The sequence below is a fragment of the Watersipora subatra genome, chromosome 10 (genome assembly GCF_963576615.1).
Source record: "Watersipora subatra chromosome 10, tzWatSuba1.1, whole genome shotgun sequence".
Classification (NCBI taxonomy): Eukaryota; Metazoa; Bryozoa; class Gymnolaemata; order Cheilostomatida; family Watersiporidae; genus Watersipora; species Watersipora subatra.
Window position 1 is genome coordinate 58326783 of NC_088717.1, and position 19971 is coordinate 58346753.

General features: G+C 35.1%; 2 protein-coding genes and 1 long non-coding RNA gene across 5 annotated transcripts in view; 2 read left to right on the forward strand and 1 right to left on the reverse strand.

Annotated features, from left to right (window-relative positions):
• The window catches only part of LOC137405984 (post-GPI attachment to proteins factor 2-like), a 16914-nt gene extending 16043 nt beyond the window's left edge, over window positions 1-871 (reverse strand). Inside the window, exons 1-2 of one of the 2 annotated variants that reach the window (XM_068092476.1) lie at window positions 389-871; window positions 58-209 (exon numbers count right to left, since the gene is read on the reverse strand). In XM_068092476.1, coding sequence (XP_067948577.1) covers window positions 58-89 — 32 coding nt within the window. In that variant the 5' untranslated portion in view covers window positions 90-209; window positions 389-871. Of the gene's footprint in view, window positions 1-57 lie in introns of both variants that reach the window. The other variant, XR_010979828.1, reaches the window with a different exon arrangement.
• Window positions 1-12960, forward strand: part of LOC137405983 (ankyrin repeat domain-containing protein 29-like) — a 27823-nt gene extending 14863 nt beyond the window's left edge. The window contains exons 1-11 of one of the 2 annotated variants that reach the window (XM_068092475.1): window positions 2320-2461; window positions 3519-3602; window positions 4045-4131; window positions 4578-4763; window positions 6001-6210; window positions 6746-6949; window positions 8239-8337; window positions 8769-8894; window positions 9779-9873; window positions 10932-11113; window positions 12417-12960. In XM_068092475.1, the coding sequence (XP_067948576.1) occupies window positions 3567-3602; window positions 4045-4131; window positions 4578-4763; window positions 6001-6210; window positions 6746-6949; window positions 8239-8337; window positions 8769-8894; window positions 9779-9873; window positions 10932-11113; window positions 12417-12457 (1266 nt within the window). In that variant the 5' untranslated portion in view covers window positions 2320-2461; window positions 3519-3566 and the 3' untranslated portion in view covers window positions 12458-12960. Of the gene's footprint in view, window positions 1-2319; window positions 2462-3518; window positions 3603-4044; window positions 4132-4577; window positions 4764-6000; window positions 6211-6745; window positions 6950-8238; window positions 8338-8768; window positions 8895-9778; window positions 9874-10931; window positions 11114-12416 lie in introns of those variants that run through there. The other variant, XM_068092474.1, reaches the window with a different exon arrangement.
• Window positions 12961-14750: 1790 nt separating this feature from the next.
• Window positions 14751-19348, forward strand: LOC137406398 (uncharacterized). The gene is made up of 3 exons (XR_010979865.1): window positions 14751-14831; window positions 16238-16409; window positions 18500-19348. It is a non-coding gene; the product is annotated as an uncharacterized lncRNA (long non-coding RNA).
• Window positions 19349-19971: the final 623 nt, after the last annotated feature.

Consider the following 19971-nt stretch of genomic DNA (forward strand, 5'->3'; position numbering starts at 1 on the left):
CTTGTAGTTACGCCTCATTTTTACACTTAGAAACAATATTTATGCACATAGAATCACCTGATAGTTGAGACTGTGTTGTAGAAGGTCATATAGCATACACAAACAAAGTATCGAGCTGGAGTATGGGCTACAATGCACCACCACCATACTGACTTTTGGGGTTCAAATGTTCCAGTAGCGGCACTAACTGAAGGTAGGAAATTCCAGACCTAAAGAATTACAGCAGAAAGTAGTTTAACTAGCAAAGACCGATTATTTCTTACTGTGAGCACCTTTTGAAGACTCCACATACTTTAAACCAATCAGCATAAATGTTACTCCCTTTAACCAGGACTAGGGTTGTAGGAACATGTAATAAGAACACTGAACAATCCTTTAATTAGCATACCTGAGATCAGCAGCATCTGAAATATTAAAAGAATTAGCAATATTTAATAAAACTAAAAGCTCGAGATACATAAAAGCAGGAAAAACATTTTGGGTGGTGGTAAGTAGGCTATTGAATAATCCTGAAGTGCTAGCAATGTTCACAATTATAGTACCTCAAACGCATTATTTCAATTGTACACAAATATACACGCATATACAAGGTATATATATATATATATATATATTAACTATAGTTTTCTCACCTCGCAATGCGTGAAATTGGAAGTCTCAAAGTTGTACAATATTGAATAAGTAACGCCAATGGCTAGGCCAACAAGGGGTAGAGAAAGTACTGTTGAGGCAAATATTTTCCATGGCATACAAATAAAAAGATTCCTGTTACTAGAAGCTTTCGAATCCATTTTAATTTTCAATATTTTGTTCAATACTAGATCAAAAGCAATTTAAACTCATCGAGAACTTTCTTACTATCTAATAGATAAATGTATATAAATAAGAGAGTCATAATAAAGGTGGTAGCAGCGAAGCAAAACCAAGCTAATCTTGTATGTTACAACTACAAGTTTATTAATCCCTTTATCGGCTAAAGCAAAAACTTTACCTGCACTGGTCGTACTAGCATTGAAGTTATCATACCTATAATAGTTAACGGTAAAACATCTCCACCTACCCAGGTAACATCAGGTGTGCCCCAGGGGTCGGTGCTTGGACCCTTGCTTTTTCTTTTATATATCAATGACCTTCCAGAGTCTCTGAACTGTCCAAAGACATCCATACGTTTATTTGCGGATGATGCCATACTTTTTAGACCAATAGAATGTGCGTCCGACAGCCTTCTGCTTCAGGACCAACTGTGCAGAGTGGCTGCATGGGCTGAGTCGTGGCAGTTGAGATTTAATGCTAATAAATGCACATCTACATCTGTGGAACCAGTTAGATTTTCACATATATACAACTATTGCGGTACATCTCTTATATCCTCGCAATCCTTTTTATACTTGGGTATACTTGTTTCTAGCACCCTCAATTTTAATGAACACATAAATCGCATCATACGTAAGGCTAACGGCACTCTTTTTATGCTTATGCGGACCCTTAAGAAAACATCTCCTAATGTCAAAAGGACAGCATACTATAGTGTGTGTCGTCCACTGCTAGAGTACGCTTCGGAAATCTGGAATCCACATTTTGATTATAGTATACAAGATTTAGAATCCATTAACCGAAAAGCTTTTAGGTGGGCCAACAATTTAAGAAAATTTGATAGTATATCATCAGAAATGGTGAAAATGGGATGGCAAACACTTGCAGAGAGAAGACGCATCAAGGACGAAAGCACACTGCAAAAAAAAAATTTTAAGCCAAGACCTAATGGTCGATTTTAATAGATTTGTAATTAAGAACTCATCCTATTTTACTCGAGGCTCCAATATCAGACACACAATCAATACAAGTGCAATGAAACACTCTTTTTTTAACCGTGCGATGAAATTTTAACATCTGATTCTCTTATAACTAGACCAAGCGATCTTATACTTTTATCCTTCAGACTTAGATAAATAAGTCTATGCTTATTTGTGATCTTATTTTTATGCCTAATGCACCATTTTATTTCTACAGGCCTAGCGGCCACTTGAGATATTTTGCAGAGATAGAGATAGATAGATATAATAAGTTTACTGCAAACCAACGTATACAAAAAATGATACATCGGTTCGCAGTTGTCTTTCCTTATTCCTCAAATTTGCCGTTCATCCGCTTGGTTTCTATAGAAACAATACCTAGTCCCAAATTTCACATCTCAGTTTTTAAACGGCCCGTAGATATCAAAACCGTTAGTAAATTCATTTATGGCAGCGATTCGGTTTACGCGTTTTGTGGGACACTTAACTGATTGTGTTAGTTAATATTGGGGATTCCTAATATTGGTGGTTAGATACTTCATTGCCCCAGCAGTCTTTCATTTATAGCCAATTTACAACTTTCACGTATTGAAATTTTAGTTAATCATTACTTAAAAGCTACTAGACCACTTCCACATTAGGTGGTCTAGTGTGAAGACAACTACGAGGTAATACATGCAATATTGCGTGAATGTGGTATACGTTAATTTTCAACTGATGTCATAAGCATAATTACTTCAGGCTTCACACAGACAAGGCTATATGTGTACTTTTGTGCAGTACATCAGTTACAAAAACTATTTTGCTTACTCTATTAGTTTTGGTCTGACCCGTTAGCTAAGATTTTTTTGTATATTCAATTTGTCTTTCGCTGTGGTTTTGTCGTATGTGGGTCTCAGCTCGCTGTCATTTTGCTACTTGCAGCGCTAGTCAGTACCAATTTCTTACCGTTAACATCACTTTTTTTGGCCAATACAGAATATACAAGTAGTAAATTGTTGTATAAATCAATGTACTTACATGTATTGATGTGAAGATGAAGAAGAGCCTCCGTCTTTCATTACACTTCCTTATATCCTCCCCATACTGCCTTACACTAGTTAATCTACTAGCTTTACCCACTAGCTTTATTCAGCTTTATGCACTCACCGTAATTACCAAGGCCACCTGTACTGCCTTGAGCTCAGACACCAATATAGCCTGAGCCTAACAAATCCCACAATACAATAGACAATAGAATTTGGTGAGAGATAATCTAAATGCTTCGTTATATAGACTAAATGTTGCAAAAGGTATAATTTTCTTTGTCCGAATGTGAGTTTTATGCTAATTTCAAAAATAAAATGGATATCAATCAATATCTACTTAGTCTGAAGACAAAAGCATTTTATTGATAAAGATTCAACCTTTCTTAATGCATTTGTCAATAAAAAATCTCTCAGAAGAAACTTACTCAACATTTTTCATCATGGCTCATAGGGCCTAATATTTTAAATGAATTGTAGTATTTATAGTGTGGGCCTATAATTTAATATTGTTACATGCTGCTAAATTCTTTTACTAAATTATTGTCTGAGATTTTTAGGCAGTTCAATAGTTGTTCTGGGAACTGCTTTAAAGCTCACCAAAAAAACTGAATATTTATAATCGGTAAAGCTTTCTATTACAAATAGGATTATTCAGAGCATGGGGTTTTATATTACATCTCAAATTTTTCATTGATAGACTGAGACAGAGAAAGAAACTTTTATTGAGAGGCGGACTTTTTTCAAGATGGAGAGGAGATACTGTGATGTCTTCAGAGCGGTGGTTGGTTAAACTTGTCTGCTCTTGACTGGTTTTTAGATAAAAAAATGTTTTGACCATATTCTACTAGGATTTTATCAAAAACCCAAAAGAAGCTTAGAAATTTTTTTTAAATATTTTTACTATTATAATCTTGCATGCATGCAAAAAAGACTAAATATGGCTTGCTTTGTCCAAACTGTAAGTCACTAAGAATATTAAGCTAATCTTTTCATAAATGTTGATTAGTAAACCTTTCCTTAAATGTTATAAAATCTTTTATTAAATGAAACAGTTGAATACACTAGCAAAAAACGGTATGCTTGTGCTGTCTAGTTAATATGCATATCAGTGATTATGCCTATTTGTCAATTTTTTGTATCAAATCTGACATTCACCTACTTTTTTTTTATTAATTCGTTACATAATAGTATGAACATTATGAGGCATTTTCTTATTGTTACAGGATGAAGATGCCTATTTGAGAGACTTCATCCGCGCAGTGGAGCACAAGAACTTGGCATATGTGCAATTTGTCTTCCCTATAATCAAGGTACAGTTTGGTTGCTTTGCGGCGGGTCAGGTCTACTCATTCCTATGATTGGTTACATTTGTATGTGCCAACACACTAACTTGTGATAGTGTACATATATACACGTAGGTAAAAGCTTTCTAGCCTCATCTTAGCCTAGTTCTAGTCTAGTTTAATTTAGCCTGTTCTATGCCGAAAGTTTAGTGGTGTTGCCTCCATCACATTTGCGTTGATTCTCTGTGGTCTAGTGGCAGCTTTACAAGTACAGTGAAGTAGCTTGATATCTTTAACGTTTACTTGTTAATGCTACCTAGTGTTTTGATGACGTGGCTATTCAAATTGCTCTCACAGGAATTACCTTTATCAAATAATATTTCATTATATTTTATGTTTTGTTCTGCTCAGTACTGTATCATCACACTTTCCTAGCTATTTCTCTCTATCAAATGATGTTTATCGTGTTGCAGGAGCAGCAGACACTTGTCTCTACCGAGCTAGACGACTGCGGCCATTACATAGAGTTAACGAGGGAGGATACGCGCATGTATGACAGAGTTCTAGAGCATGGTTTCATTCTTGCTGCTCACCATGGTTACCTCCCTATTGCTAATTACTTGCTTGACCACGGTGTCAATGTCAATGCTCAAAATGAGGTGACTACATTTATTCATTTCTATTTTCTTTAGACCTTTGAGTGTGTTCTCAGCCTCACCCATAGCTGACTTTGCCTTCAAAGGTTTTGGACAACTAGTTGCATTTTTCCGTACCTGAAAAAAACACCAACTTTTTTTCTATAGCATGCTGTATCAACCATTATCAAGGACAGACGACTACTCACCTTTGTGCTAGTGATAAATATCTCAATAGTTATTCCAAATGCTGCTCAAACTTAAGATATTCCAGGTGCTGGCTGCAGGTCCTTACATACTATTTCATTCTCTTAATTCCTCAAAAGTATTTTAATATTCAGTTGCATGGAAGAAAAACATGCATGAAATTCTTTGCGGAATTCAAAATTCGTAAAGGTCTTTTTACTGTCGCGTACACATAGTGTTTTTACAAGAAAATATGTTTTATGATTTATTTACAGAAAATTTTTTTTGAAGTTTTCAGTCAGTAAAAAGCATTAACTTTGATGAGCATTACTTACTGATCATATTTTTATATAGTTATGCCATTGCCTCATGGTTGGTCTAGCTACTATAGTGAACTAAGCAAAGTTTTTCACACAATTTAGTTGAACTGGATTGAATTATATTCACTAAAGCGCTAGCTAACCGAGTTACCCTTAAAGGCTTGAAGACCAAATGAACAGACAAACACGAGAAAGATGAGTTGTAATTCACAAGCAGATGTGCTGTATATAAGCTTCGCTTCACTAGGGCAAGAGAGCTTTGGATTGCTTGTGTTTATACATAGTCACCATCAACCGGAACAGAAGATCACTAGCTTGTTATCTGTATTACAAGAAGTTTTTCATGGTAGCCATAGAGTCAGATAGATGCTCATACGTGAGAGAAGTGTTTCATGGTAGCCATAGAGTCAGATAGATGCTTATATATGAGAGAAGTGTTTCATGTGAGCCATAGAGTCAGATAGATGCTTATATATGAGAGAAGTGTTTCATGGTAGCCATAAAGTCAGATAGATGCTTATATGTGAGAGAAGTGTTTCATGGGAGCCATAGAGTCAGATAGATGCTTATATGTGAGAGAAGTGTTCCATGGTAGCCATAGAATCAGATAGATGCTCATATGTGAGAGAAGTGTTTCATGGTAGCCATAGAGTCAGATAGATGCTCATATGTGAGAGAAGTGTTTCATGGTAGCCATAGAGTCAGATAGATGTCAAAGAAGCTCTAACAAGAATTATCTGTTGGCTCTCTGTCAGGCTGGAGCTACAGCGCTTATCAAGGCTTGTGAGAGAGGTCATAAAAAGGTCGTACAAACTTTGTTAGAGCACGGAGCTGATGTGAACCAGACTGACCTTGTGGGCAGCACAGCCTTGCAGTGGGTCACCAGGATGTCTGACCAGCTGGTTGATATACTCAAGCTTCTTCTTAGCCATGATGGTATCAATGTCAACCAAAGGTCGCACAAGGTAAGTTGACAACAGCACTGTTCCGTTATCTGTGATAGATATACCAGTTATACAGGTGCAAAATTATAAACTTTTGAAAGTTGAACTTATCTTAACCAAGCAGTTCCCTCATACAAATTTCTTATTTGAGTGTTTCTTAAGTAGTTGAGCGGTTCGAGTCTAGTACATGGGGCCTTGTGTTGTTGAGGAGTCCAAAACTTTAGCAACTTTAAAAATATAAGGTCGGGACATGCATAGTAGTTTTTAGTCATGTCCCAGCAACTAGAAACACTTTTTTCTCGAATTCATTAAATAATTCCAGCCTTTTTAAAGCTGCTAAGTGCGTGATTCTTAAACAAATTTAGTTCTAAAATTTGATGTTTTGACTGGCTTAAGTAATGTCATTATTGAAGCTTTGATTAAGAATTTATATGTTGTGTCTGTGCATAACTCTATGATTATGATTAATATGTTGTGTCTGTGCATAACTTTATGCATATAATTAATATGTTGTGTCGTTGTGTATTTCTATGCTTATGGTTAAATTGGTTTCCAGCGGGCCCGTACAGCCTTACACTGTGCAGCTGAGAACGACCTGTCTGGGCAAATGTGCAGAGGTCTATTGGACAAGCTAGCGACCGTTAACATAGTGGACAATGAGGGCATAACTCCTCTACACCTAGCTGCTGAGAGAGGCTTCGTCTGGAATGTGAGAGTTCTCTTGGAATATGGCGCTCATGTGAACATGCAAACAACTCAGGTGACAGTGCTAATGTACAACATTTTTTTTCTGTGTTAAGTTGTCAACTCTCTTGGAGTAATCATGTTGACACTATTTGTAATAAGGTCACCAAGTCATTGACTCTGATCCTGTTGTGCAGGCCATTATACATGAACTCAAAATCTGCCATAGCATTTTGTTATCAGTTTATCTTTTGCCATGTTATTTACGGTATACACATTAATGATAATTTAATTTATAATAATTTATTATAATAATAATTATAATAGTTTATTATAATCTAGCTCTAAGGTACGTCACTAATGATTTATTTTTTTGCAAAAAAGAGTATCTCGACTAATATCAAATCTACAAGATATTCCATCTTATCAAATCGTTGCATATTCTTACTTCACTCACCTTACTCTTGCTGAATATCTATTTTACTGCAATTGAAGGTTTCAAGGCCTCTCATGGTTTGTGTCCTCGTTTTGGACATAACAGTTACAAGTTTTCAACTCATTTCAAACTTATGTGATAGGAACAAATTGCATACACCTAACTATAATTTTAAAAATATTATCGTTAGTTGATTTAACAATCTTCTACCTAGCATCTGTTCACTTGGCAGAAAAGGTATTTTAAACACTCTGTCAAACCATTTATTTGATTTTATTGGCTGTTGCCTTGTTTTCTTGTTTTATGATTTTTGTACAGCATAATTTGAAATACATTTCTGTTTGAAATGAAATTATTCCCAATAAAGTAATATATTATATATAATAAAATGATATATTATATATAATAAAGTAATATATTAAGTATAATAAAGTAATATATTATGTATAATTAGGTAATATATTACATGTATATATATAATAAAGTAATATATTATGTATAATAAAGTAATATATTATGTTTAATGAAGTCATATATAATATATATAATTAAGTAATATATTGTATATAATAAATTAATATATTACATATAATAAAGTAATATGTCACAAATAATAAAGTAGTATATTACATATAATAAAGTAATATATTACATATAATTAAGTAATATATTACATATAATGAAGTAATATATTACATATAATAAAGCAATATATTACATATAATAAAGTAATATATTACATATAATAAAGTAATATATTACATATAATAAAGTAATATATTACATATAATGAAGTAACATATTATATATATACAACCAACAGGTATTCTTCTCTTTCAACTCTGACCTGCAAAAAGCCTCAATGAAGGAAATGTTTGTTGAGATACTTGTTTCAGTTTAACTCCATTTCTTTTGTCTCGATATTTTAGTTTGGCTCAACAGCTTTGCATATTGCTATGGCTCAAGGTCACGTGGAGACAGCCATGGTCCTTCTAGCATCCGGCGCTGACATCTCTATTAAGGACTCTGTGAGTGATTATGCAAAAGCACACTGAACTTCACATGAAAAATTAAGGTGTATTCGTGCGAGTGCCCCTCATGCTTGTATACATACATGGCATTGAGGGTGTGCGTGTCCCCATGTGTGTTCCCATGCGTACACATTTCTCTATCTCACACGTTTGTGTTTATTGGGGCGTATTAGGATGATATGATTGGTTATTGGGGCGTATTAGGATGATATGATTGGTTATTGGGGCATTATTGGTTATTGATATGCGGTTATTGATTCTTTTTAAATCCTTTTTTTGTGTCAAATATTTGCTTGTCCAATTGTCATATAGTGAGAGATGAATAGATGCTGCTAGTCATTTGAGTTAAAATTCTTACAACCTCCCTAAATATTGGGCTACCTATTTACGGTTTTAGACCCTAAATCTGCCCTTACTTATAATTGCAGTGTGATGAGACAGCATTAGAAGGGATGAGAAAGTATTCTAGACTCGCATCAACTGTGTTGGCCAGGCAGTACGATCTACTGGAGGACTATGTTGCTAGTGAGCTGTCAGTGTTGAGGTTGTATCAGGTGGGTAGCAGGTTGTGTCAGGTGGGTAGCAGGTTGTATCAGGTGGGTAGCAGGTTGTATCAGGCTGGTAGCAGGTTGTATCAGGTGAGTAGCAGGTTGGTATCAGGTGGGTAGCAGGTTGTATCAGGTGGGTAGCAGGTTGTATCAGGTGGGTAGCAGGTTGTATCAGGTGGGTAGCAGGTTGTATCAGGTGAGTAGCAGGTTGTATCAGGTGGGTAGCAGGTTGTATCAGGTTGGTAGCAGGTTGTATCAGGTGGGTAGCAGGTTGTATCAGGTGGGTAGCAGGTTGTATCAGGTGAGTAGCAGGTTGTATCAGGTTGGTAGCAGGTTGTATCAGGTGGGTAGCAGGTTGTATCAGGTTGGTAGCAGGTTGTATCAGGTGGGTAGCAGGTTGTATCAGGTGGGTAGCAGGTTGTATCAGGTGAGTAGCAGGTTGTATCAGGTGGGTAGCAGGTTGTATCAGGTTGGTAGCAGGTTGTATCAGGTGGGTAGCGGGTTGTATCAGGTGGGTAGCAGGTTGTATCAGGTGGGTAGCAGGTTGTATCAGGTGGGTAGCAGGTTGTATCAGGTGGGTAGCAGGTTGTATCAGGTGGGTAGCAAGTTGTATCAGGTGGGTAGCAGGTTGTATCAGGTGGGTAGCAGGTTGTATCAGGTGGGTAGCAGGTTGTATCAGGTTGGTACCAAACTAATTCAAACTCTAGCCTTCCAGTTAGAGCTTATCCGATCCGAAAGGGGTCTTTCAGTGCAAGTTGGTCATCATTTTGTGTGATTGTCTAGCTTTGAGCTTATAAATGCACAGGTTTCAGCTCACAAGTTCTTCTGGTACTATGCAATAGCGTTGCTGTCACACCTATTAACTTTCACCCGCTCTCTGTTTTCTCTAGGTTGACCTGATGAAACAGGTGTTTAATGTCCTGTGTGAGCTCATCAAAGAAGAGGACCATTGGTATAAAATGTTTATGGAGCTTTTTCAATGCAGGTTGGTGACACCTGTTTTACATGTCATCTCATTAGAATTGAGTAACACTTGTTGCAGCTTTTTAAACTCTACAAGCCGACAATATGTATGTGTGCTGGCTTGATGTCAGCGAAGGCCATCTTTTTTTACGCTGTGATGGAGCTATCTGCAAAAAATTTTATGAAACAAATCACTCTGGGAGTTTTGGCCTGGAAGCAGTGAGCCTGTAGCCTCTGGACTCACCAGTAATCAGAAATACTTGTTTGGGTCATGCATTAAGTCACTCGCAAATGCTTGCACATTTATTAACTCAACAGTCAGCTCAGTAGTAGGTACCATAAATAGCCTTAGCTTCAAACTACGTATAATAATCGCTGTCAGATGTTGTTGTCTAGGTTATTACCTGTATGAATCAACATAACTCACTCAGATTAGAAACGCATTGCCAAAAATTAGAATTTTGTACAAACCGTGAGTGTTATTTGCAGCAGCTAGTACATATCAGTAATAGTGCTTGACTTGTCATAAGTAGAGGTTAAGGTAATAATGATTCAATTGATAACAGGATATGAGGTCATACTAGTGAGTTATAAGGTTGATGCTTTTAGCAAGGGTTTCATTAAGACAATAATAATAGCCTTGCACTAAGGTTAGGCACTCTCTCACCGCTGACACTGGCGTATAGCATTTGTTATAAATGTGAAGAAGGATTGGAGTTGTGCCGCCTCCAACTTTTAGTTGATAACACAACTTTTAATTGAGTGATTTGCTCATTGTGGAGACTAGAGACACAGTTAGTTTATATTGTGACCCAACCAGTCTGGTACATCTGCAAAGTTCACCAGATGATGGGTCATTGTTTATCTTAATAGGAAGGGTGGAGGTATTGTAAGGTGGGAGGTATTGTAAGGTGGGAGGTATTGTAAGGTGGGAGGTATTGTAAGGTGGGAGGTATTGTAAGGCAAAATAAAATTTGGTTTCCTAGTTAACTTTAAAGTGATCAAAGATTTTTTAATAAGAATTTTACAAGGAACTGTCAGTATGGAAGTGATATGTTAGTAAAAGGTTTGTCTCCGCAGTCACAGCAATGGAGACAAGCTAGAGGAGGCAACTTCTAGTCTTCCAGTGCGAACAAGCGAAGCAAGTCTTTCCATCCTCCTTCTCCATCTCTTCCATGTTTGGCTTACGGACTTCCCACAAACTGCGACTTTCTGGATACTCATGAGGGCTCTTAGAGACTATGGAATGTCTCCATTGGCAGGTCTGTTTTAAAGTCTAGCTAGGTCTGCTACAAAAAGTGATGGCAATGGAGCTTGGGTGCTTTATCATGTTTGCCTTTTTTGAACTTTGCTGATTTGATTGCTTGTCTTTTGGTTAGGCAGCATCTCTCCCTTTTACCCAGGGTACAACAGCAACCAAAAGTTGGTTTTTAAATGTTTGTCCATTTCTTAGCACAGTGAACTGCGTCTTCATTTTAAATAAATTTATAATTCTGTGTGATTTCAACTATAATGTGAATTTCATTGTTTGCAACAATCATTCAATGAGAATGTAATAGGAATGGTATTTTAATATCTTTTGTTATTCAAAGTTCAACCAAATCTTTATTTGCGATTTTCATTGAACACCTGTTTTATAAGATATTTATGTCAATCAACATGGCTTCAAACTTTTCTTGCAATCTTTAAATGAAGAAATGCACAAATGCCTGTCAACTGCATTTGCGCCAGACATGGTACTCTGATGTGGTGGGAGTATAGTATGGTAGATCTTTAGCATGCTTGTATGCCTGAGTAAGTCCTAAATGTGTCATCAGAGATAGTGATCCACTGGTACTACTCAGGCATGTCTCTATCTCTGTCATTTAGGCAATGACTGTCTTATGGTTCAGGCTTTATCACTGACTTCCATGCAGTTCTGTTTTCTGCTTTCTCTTACCATCTGTTTAGAGCTAGTTCTTGCGACTTCCAAGATGAACTTATCTTCTGTTTGTTTTCTAACTGATTTTTCATTGGATGCTAGAGCCGGAGCACCAACACGGCGAACCTTTTTAGTTCCGCGGCGTTCGAGCCATTATGATTAGTATTAATTTGTACCACTTCCATAAAACTGCATGTAGAATATTTTAAGAAACACCAACTTCTGCATTACTAGAGTCATTTTTTTGGCAATACAGATATGTAATATGTAATTCAGCAGGCGGGTACAGACATACTGGCACTTTTGGTCTGCTGAGGCGACAAGCTGGAGAGTAAGTTTATCCGGGCCTATGAGTGTGGCCTCCGGGGAAGTCTAGTAAAGACTCTTTTTCTCTTAGTTCCAACAGGATACCCAGATTCATGATGTGGGTTGTATCGGCCTTCATTGTTATTCGATAGGAGGTACAAACACCTGACAGCTGTTCAGCTGGTACTGCCTGGGGAAACAACTTCCTTCTTATCCCAAAACCATTCATTACTATAGGCTTTCGGTAAAATCAATCGTACATGAACTAGGCAAAGATAAGGCTGCACAGACAAACGGTTACCTGCGCTACTGATGTTATGGTCCTCTTTTAATTACAGATAAGATGATAAACAAGTTTACTCCATGCAAGCCCAGTTAATACAACAAGAGTAGACAACATCTCATCACCTTTCAGTAGCCATTCTGAGCAACAGCCTATTCTTTTGTCTTGTCACAAGTGAGCTTTCAGCCGTATCTTGTAGTTTGAGATCATAAATAATGGTTTTGCTTCCACGGCTATTCTACATCCTACTGAATGGGAAATAATATTCAGTAATAATGTGTTGGGTTCATGCACTCAAGCTAAAGTGTTGCTACCAGATCTCTAAAAACCAGTTTTTCAATATTGTGATACTTGTGATACTATCGGCTACCGAGTTTTAGTTTTTACTTTTGCGAGCATCTTACATAATTGTGTAACAACTTTCATGCTTGTTTTATTTCTTATTTTTATATTGTGATATTTTTATATTTTTTGTTCCGTGCCAGATGTCTATTAGATTCATTTTTACTCGTACTTCCTTCTCAATAGGAATTCTTATTTGTCTCATTAATGTCTTCGTTTTCAGTGCTATAAGAAATGTCTTTTAAATACAACATTGACTTATGCTATCTGATGATCTCCAGCCTATACATAAATATATATATATATATATATTTCTATTTATAAGGTTTACATACACCTTATATATACTCTACCTTATATATATTCTACCTTGTATATATATTTATATATAATGTATATATTTATATATTTATTGTATATATATCGTATATATATATATTATATATATAGGCCTATCGTATATATATATCGTATATATATCGTATATATATATGTATATCGTATATATATCATATATATATAATATATATATATAATAATATATATATATTATATTTGTATATTACTATACAAATATATATATATAATATATATTTGAAAAATTATTGCGAAAAAAGTAAACTTTTAGTATTTGCGTTACACATTTGTTTCGTGCGAAGCACTCATCAGACGCGATTGTACTAAAAGTAAATTGTACTAAACTGTACAAAAATTTTAGTACAATCGCGTCTGATGAGTGCTTCGCACGAAACAAATTTGTAACGCAAATACTAAAAGTTTACTTTTTTCGCAATAATTTTTCAAATATTTCATACTCCACTAATAATCTTTTAGGTTTTTAGTGTAGAGTTCTCTTTTTATATGCTTTTGCACTTGCTTTTAGTTAATATATATATATATATACATATATATATATATATATATATATATATATATATATATATATATATATATATATATATATATATATATATATATTTGTATAGTAACTAAAAGCACCTGCTTTGCATTGCTATTACTAAAAGTTTACTTTTTTCTTCTTTTTTTTTCCGATAAATATATATGTATATGTATGTATATATGTGTATATATATATCTGTATACTTATATATATATATTTATATATATATATTTTTATATATATATTTATATTTATATATATACTTATATATGCATTATATAAAACTCAAGATGATGCTCCAGTCCAGCTAGAGCATTCTGGGAAGTATCTATTAGTGAAAATATAAAACCACTACCATATATTTCTTTAGAATGTGGTTTAGGCTAAACAGTGAAAGGAATTACTTTGAATGCTAGAAAGATTTGAGGAAAAGAAAGGATATGCTGCTGATCCAAGTGGACATAGAGCTGGTCTGTTATGGTATATATTTACACCTGTTGTAATGACTTTAATACATAAGGTACAGAGCTTGATAGAGATTGCTGCACAGGAGTGTTCAACAGAAATCAAATATATTCGCATATATATATTCATATATATACATGTAACCATATATACATGTACCCATATGTACACAGTATCTCTAAAAGGCTAACTAAAAAGAATTCTACAGTGAAAATAGAATTTCCATGGAAAAATTATTACCTTTGGTAAGAAGAAAATGCTCAACTAAATCACTGCAAATCTGTTTCTGCACAATAATCTTGCTACCTGAAGAGGTTGTGTACGTGTCAACATGAACTATCATGTTCAATTTGAAATAAAATGTTTTCCTAAAATGGTCTATGTATGGTGTTTGTTTGCTAAGGAACACAATCTAAACATTAAAGATAATTCAGTATTTTAGAAAAGCTATGCTTTGTGACAGGGCACCTGCGCTGGTGCTTCTTTAGAGCACACACCCCCCAGTAATACTGTATCAGTGCAACATCTAAAAACACTATCTGTGACTCACTATGCTTGTGCAGTGCTGTGTCCTTGTGTAAAGATAAAATCTCTTTCTGTCGGCCAAAAATGATGCCAAGGTTAGATAGCGGCAGCATTTAGCAAATGTATAGCAGAAGGTTTTAGCTACACTGCCATAAACGGGAGATAGGTCGACTGAAGAAGACGAAGGTATGACTAACACAAAGATGGCTTGGAGAATGCTGTTACTGTTACTAGCAGGTATGTCAGACGTTTGCATTTCTATGTCAGCCTTAGTTCTTTAAGCTAGAGGGCAGTTTTTAGTTTCTCAGAGAATTCTCATTTCAAACATGAATAAGCTTACAGTGTTAACGACCTTTAGCATCATCTGAATGCACTGATCCAAGAGTTGCATAAAAAAACTTTAGTGTTGTTTTAGCGGTAATTGGTGCATCTCTTTTTCTTTCCGCTTTTCCCATTTAGAGGTCACCACTGCAAATGATATTTCCTAGTACAGAATATATTGTGATCATTTGCTCATGAGAGTTGCCACAGGAGCAATTATGGTTGGATGCCCTTCCTAACACCACCAATGGTCCTTCTATGATTCAAACCACTAACCTACTGATTGTATACCAGAGTACTAACCACTGAACCTCGGCAGTTAAAGATAAAGATAATTAATGAAAATAAATAAAAATACAAAATCTAGTCCGAACACTAAAAGTGTTAAGAAAAGCAAATTAGCAGGTGTTTGTATTTGCTGTGATGTAGAGCATGATATAAGTTATATACAGTCTAGATATAAGTTATATACTGTCTAGATATAAGTTATATACAGTCTAGATATAAGTTATGTACTGTCTAGATATAAGTTGTTTACAGTCTAGATATAAGTTATATACGGTACTGTCTAGATCTAAGTTGTATACAGTCAACCTTTATAGAGAAAGTCTAATCTCCTTCTCAGACAGCCCGAGTGACTAGCTTAGCAGCGCAACTCAAATGGATATTTTAGTTAACCTTCTGGACTTCTGTAATTGCCTGTGACTTTTTGAACCACGATAATACTTTCACATAAAAACTAATAAACCCCAAAATTTCTCAATCTTCAAAAATTAAAAAAAAATCCTAAGTTAGAACATTTTAGACCGTTTATACGTCTCGCAATAATATTTAGAGTGCGCCAAACCAAAACAGTGCCTTCGTAAAGGCTTTTTTTTGACAGATGATGGAGATTTTTTTTTATTTCACATTCAACTTTACTGACAATATTTAGTTAGCGTGTGGAGAACGTGTGTTTCTGTAGTTTCAGTCCTTAACACAGTAAGCTCAGACAACTAGTTTGTTAGCGATATCCTTTATTATAACCTATATAAAAATTTTGTGCTGATGTTTGGTTAAAGAAGAGACCATATATTTATCGCTTATAAATTTTTTGTCCATGGGATTTTTGTCCTATACCACTTTGCCTTTACAAGTCAGGAGTCAAGCTCTCATTTGAATCTGAGCTTTACAAGAGAGAATCTCATTCAAACTCTTATATATTTGGACTGAGTAGGTCTATAAAGACATAAATTACATCAAATTAAAGCTTGATGTCTCAGCTTTATAATGATATTATTTTCATTTGCATCACTTCAATCGTGCAAGATCATCTTTAACAGCGATTGGTACTATTGAGGGTTTACGCTGCTATGACTGTAAGGGGCTCTTCAACTCCAGCTGCTACATGGAGGCCTCAACAAGCCTTAGTGCATACAAAGAAGATTGCGATCCGGGCGAGACCTGCGTGACCATTACAGAGAGCTTTCACAGCGCACTTGGTACAGTGAAAAGGCTAGTATAACGTTGCGCTGCCAATCAATTAGCAGCCTTCTCTTCTAACTAAGATGTTTTATCTTTATCTCTATTAGGATTGCTAACATGTATCAGGAAACTCCTACGTAGACACCAAGAAATTTTAACAACCTGTTGTACTCTGGCTGCCCATCACCCATGTTTCTTTGTGTGGTCAGAGCAGTCAGCAGATGTGGTAAACATAATTAGTTACTGTGCTGTTCCTGTTTATTGATGGGATGGCCAGAGATAAATGCGGTGGAACAGATGTCAATCAATGAGCTTTAAAAAGCGGTATTCTTGAAATATCGCGTTTTAAAAATTATATGCTAATATAATATAAAAATATATATTAATATAATGAATTTACTTTGATTCTAAACTATCAAAATACAATTTTTAGCAAAATTGTTCAACCCAAAGGAACACCGGAGTTTGTATCAAATTTAGGGTATTCAAGCGTTTTGTTACAAAATGGGTCAATCAAAAAGAATTAGGACATGCAGTTAGTAGATATGTAGTAATCAGTTGATGATTGAAAAGTTGATTAAGTCGTGGGACACCACATGCCCTTCAAAAGCAAGACATATAAACGTTGAATTTTTTATGAAATTAAGTGAATGCGGTATCAACAACTTTGTTTTCAGAAATATGTTAATACTAGCTGTGCTTCTCGACGTTGCCCGGGTATTAAATATCAGCTTATAAACAATGAGAAGTAATGAGAGTTGCCTGCCACTTGCTATCAGCCTGGCACATTGCCAATGGAAAATATTAAGTACACTTAATAGTGAGAGCTACCAGCTTCTCTCGTGGTTATGCTATGACCCTGCTTAGTACGTAAAGCCATTGGCTTTTTGCTCCCATATAGCGACAAATATCAGCTAGTGAGCAAATCAATCTCTGTGGCCTAATGGGCACGGCGCCGGACTTGCGAATGGAAGGGTCGAGATCACATCTTTTTCGGTGTGGATTCTTCATTCCAAGATTTTAATAGCTATAGCTGGAATGACAGACAGATCCACAAATTAACAGACGACATACTTTGAGAAATATATACATGTATATAGATTAATATTTCAACGGAAACCATATCCAGTATGAAATACCAAAACTGCAGGCTGTTTAGATAAAACATGAAAAACATAAGAGGAAAACATATGAAGGAGGAGGAAACTACTAAAATATAAGACTAGCTCATTCACGGCCTTGCCTGGTAAGATGGAAACAACACGGCCAAATCATTTTCGTCATATGATTGCAATTATGGCAGATTACAAATGGCATCAAAATAGTTTAGTAGGGACAACTACAGTTTTAGTCTAGCACCTATTGTTATTTTTGTACACAAACCCAGCTCATGTAGGCATTTCGCCTGCAGTAGTTGTCCCCCTTGTACAGATTTAATGATTATATATCAGTATTGTTTTGTAGGACCACATGTTACAATTTTAAGAGTCATGCTTTCTGATCATGTTCTGTATATATGTAAAACCGCTTTGGAGAAAACGTAACAATGAAAGATTAATCAAAATTTTGTATGTAATAGTGATTTGTATACATTATTAGTTTATATATGATTAAGTTATGTATTGATAGTGTATATATTGATAGTTTATGTATTGATAGTTTATATATTGTTAGTTTATATATTGATAGTTTATATATTGTTAGTTAATATATTGTTAGTTTATATATTGTTAGTTTATATGTTGTTAATTGATATATTGTTAGTTTTTATATTGTTAGTTTATATTTTGGTAATTTATATATTGTTAATTAATATATTGTTAGTTTATATATAATTAATTGATATATTGGTAATTTATATATTGTTAATTGATATATTGTTAGTTTATATATAATTAATTGATATATTGATAGTTTATATGTTGTTAATTGGTATATTGTTAGTTTATTTATTGTTAGTTTATATATTGTTAACTTATATGTTGTTAATTGATATATTGTTAGTTTATATATAATTAATTTATATATTGGTAATTTATATATTGTTAGTTTATATGTTGTTAATTTAAATATTGTTAATATATATTGTTAATATATATTGTTAATTTATATATTGTTAGATCTTGCGACAAGAAGTACAAAGATGGGTGCCATACCATTGCTAAATACCTCGGATATAGAAAGAAAATTTGTGCGTGTTCCACAAGCCTCTGCAATTATGACAGATCAGGTTCACTCTCTATTCATAGACACGCTACACTTTTACCTACTATCGTGCTGTTTTTGGTGAACTTGCTGCTCAAGTAAGCTTTGCTTTGGATTAGTGTAACGCCTGCACGATGATATGATATATTTCTCTCCGATTGTCTCAACTTTCTACGATATCCTTTCTGTTCTGCTTAATAGAACATTTTTTACTTCAACATGCTGTGATTTTTTAATAGCTGTGCGGTATGAGGTGTTTGCTGTAGTACGCTATGAGGTGCTAGCTGTGGAATGCTGTGAGGTGTTCGCTGTAGTATGCTATGAGGTGCTAGCAGTGGAATGCTGTGAGGTGTTCGCTGTAGTATTCTATGAGGTGCTAGCTGTGGAATGCTGTGAGGTGTTCGCTGTTGTATGCTATGAAGCGTTAACTGTGGAATGCTATGAGATTGTTTCAATAGTGTGCTATGAGGTGTTCACTGTGGAATGCTATGAGGTGTTCGCTGTAGTATGTTATGAGGTGTTTGCTGCAGTATGCTATGGGGTGCTCGCTGTAGTATATTATGTGTTCTGCTATAGAGGAGTTTCATGTAAGATTGATATGGCTTAATGAAATACTTCTCGTAGCACAATCGCAATTGTTTTTGGCTGTTGTTCACTTTTGTGAGACTATGTCAAGTTTTATGATTATAGATGGTGATTATGCAATTTTTACTCGCTTACCCAATTGACAGTATGCTATTGATATACATACACATCGCACACAAGTTCACCTTTTGCTTATATGTTTGGGCAGCTAATCTCACATAAGTAATGATTATCAAAAATACAAAGGTTCGTCTCTTTTTATACACGCCTGAAAAACAGATTAAAAGCCACTGTCAAACACAAAACGGGCTCTTGTCCTCTTTAGTTCCTGGTTTTACTATAAGCAATGTGAACATCATGCTACTGGGTGAATATACGTTGAGGTTAAACACTGGCAACTTGTCAAGAGCTCACTAGGCTGGCTTTCCTGTCTAATATTATTAATTTTCAGCATGTCATTTCTGAACTTGCTTTCGTGTGTTTTATCTTTTGAAAACCTTTTATATTTGTAGAGTTTTGTTTGCTGAGGGCATTACAACGATTTTGTCGTTTCTTTTTACACAACAAATTGATACTTTTTTGTTAACTGCCTAAACATCTTGACAGGTTAGGCAGGTGGTTGTAATCAAACTAGGATGTGACTCTTCCAAATAGCTTTGAGACATTCCATACAGGCTGCAGATGGAAAAGGAAAGGGTTTACAAAGAAAGTGGTTGTCACTCCTCAGAAATGGCTTAGCAGTTTCCTGCAGGTTTGGGTGGGAACCAGTGAATCCTCAAAGTGTGTGATGCGCATTCAACCA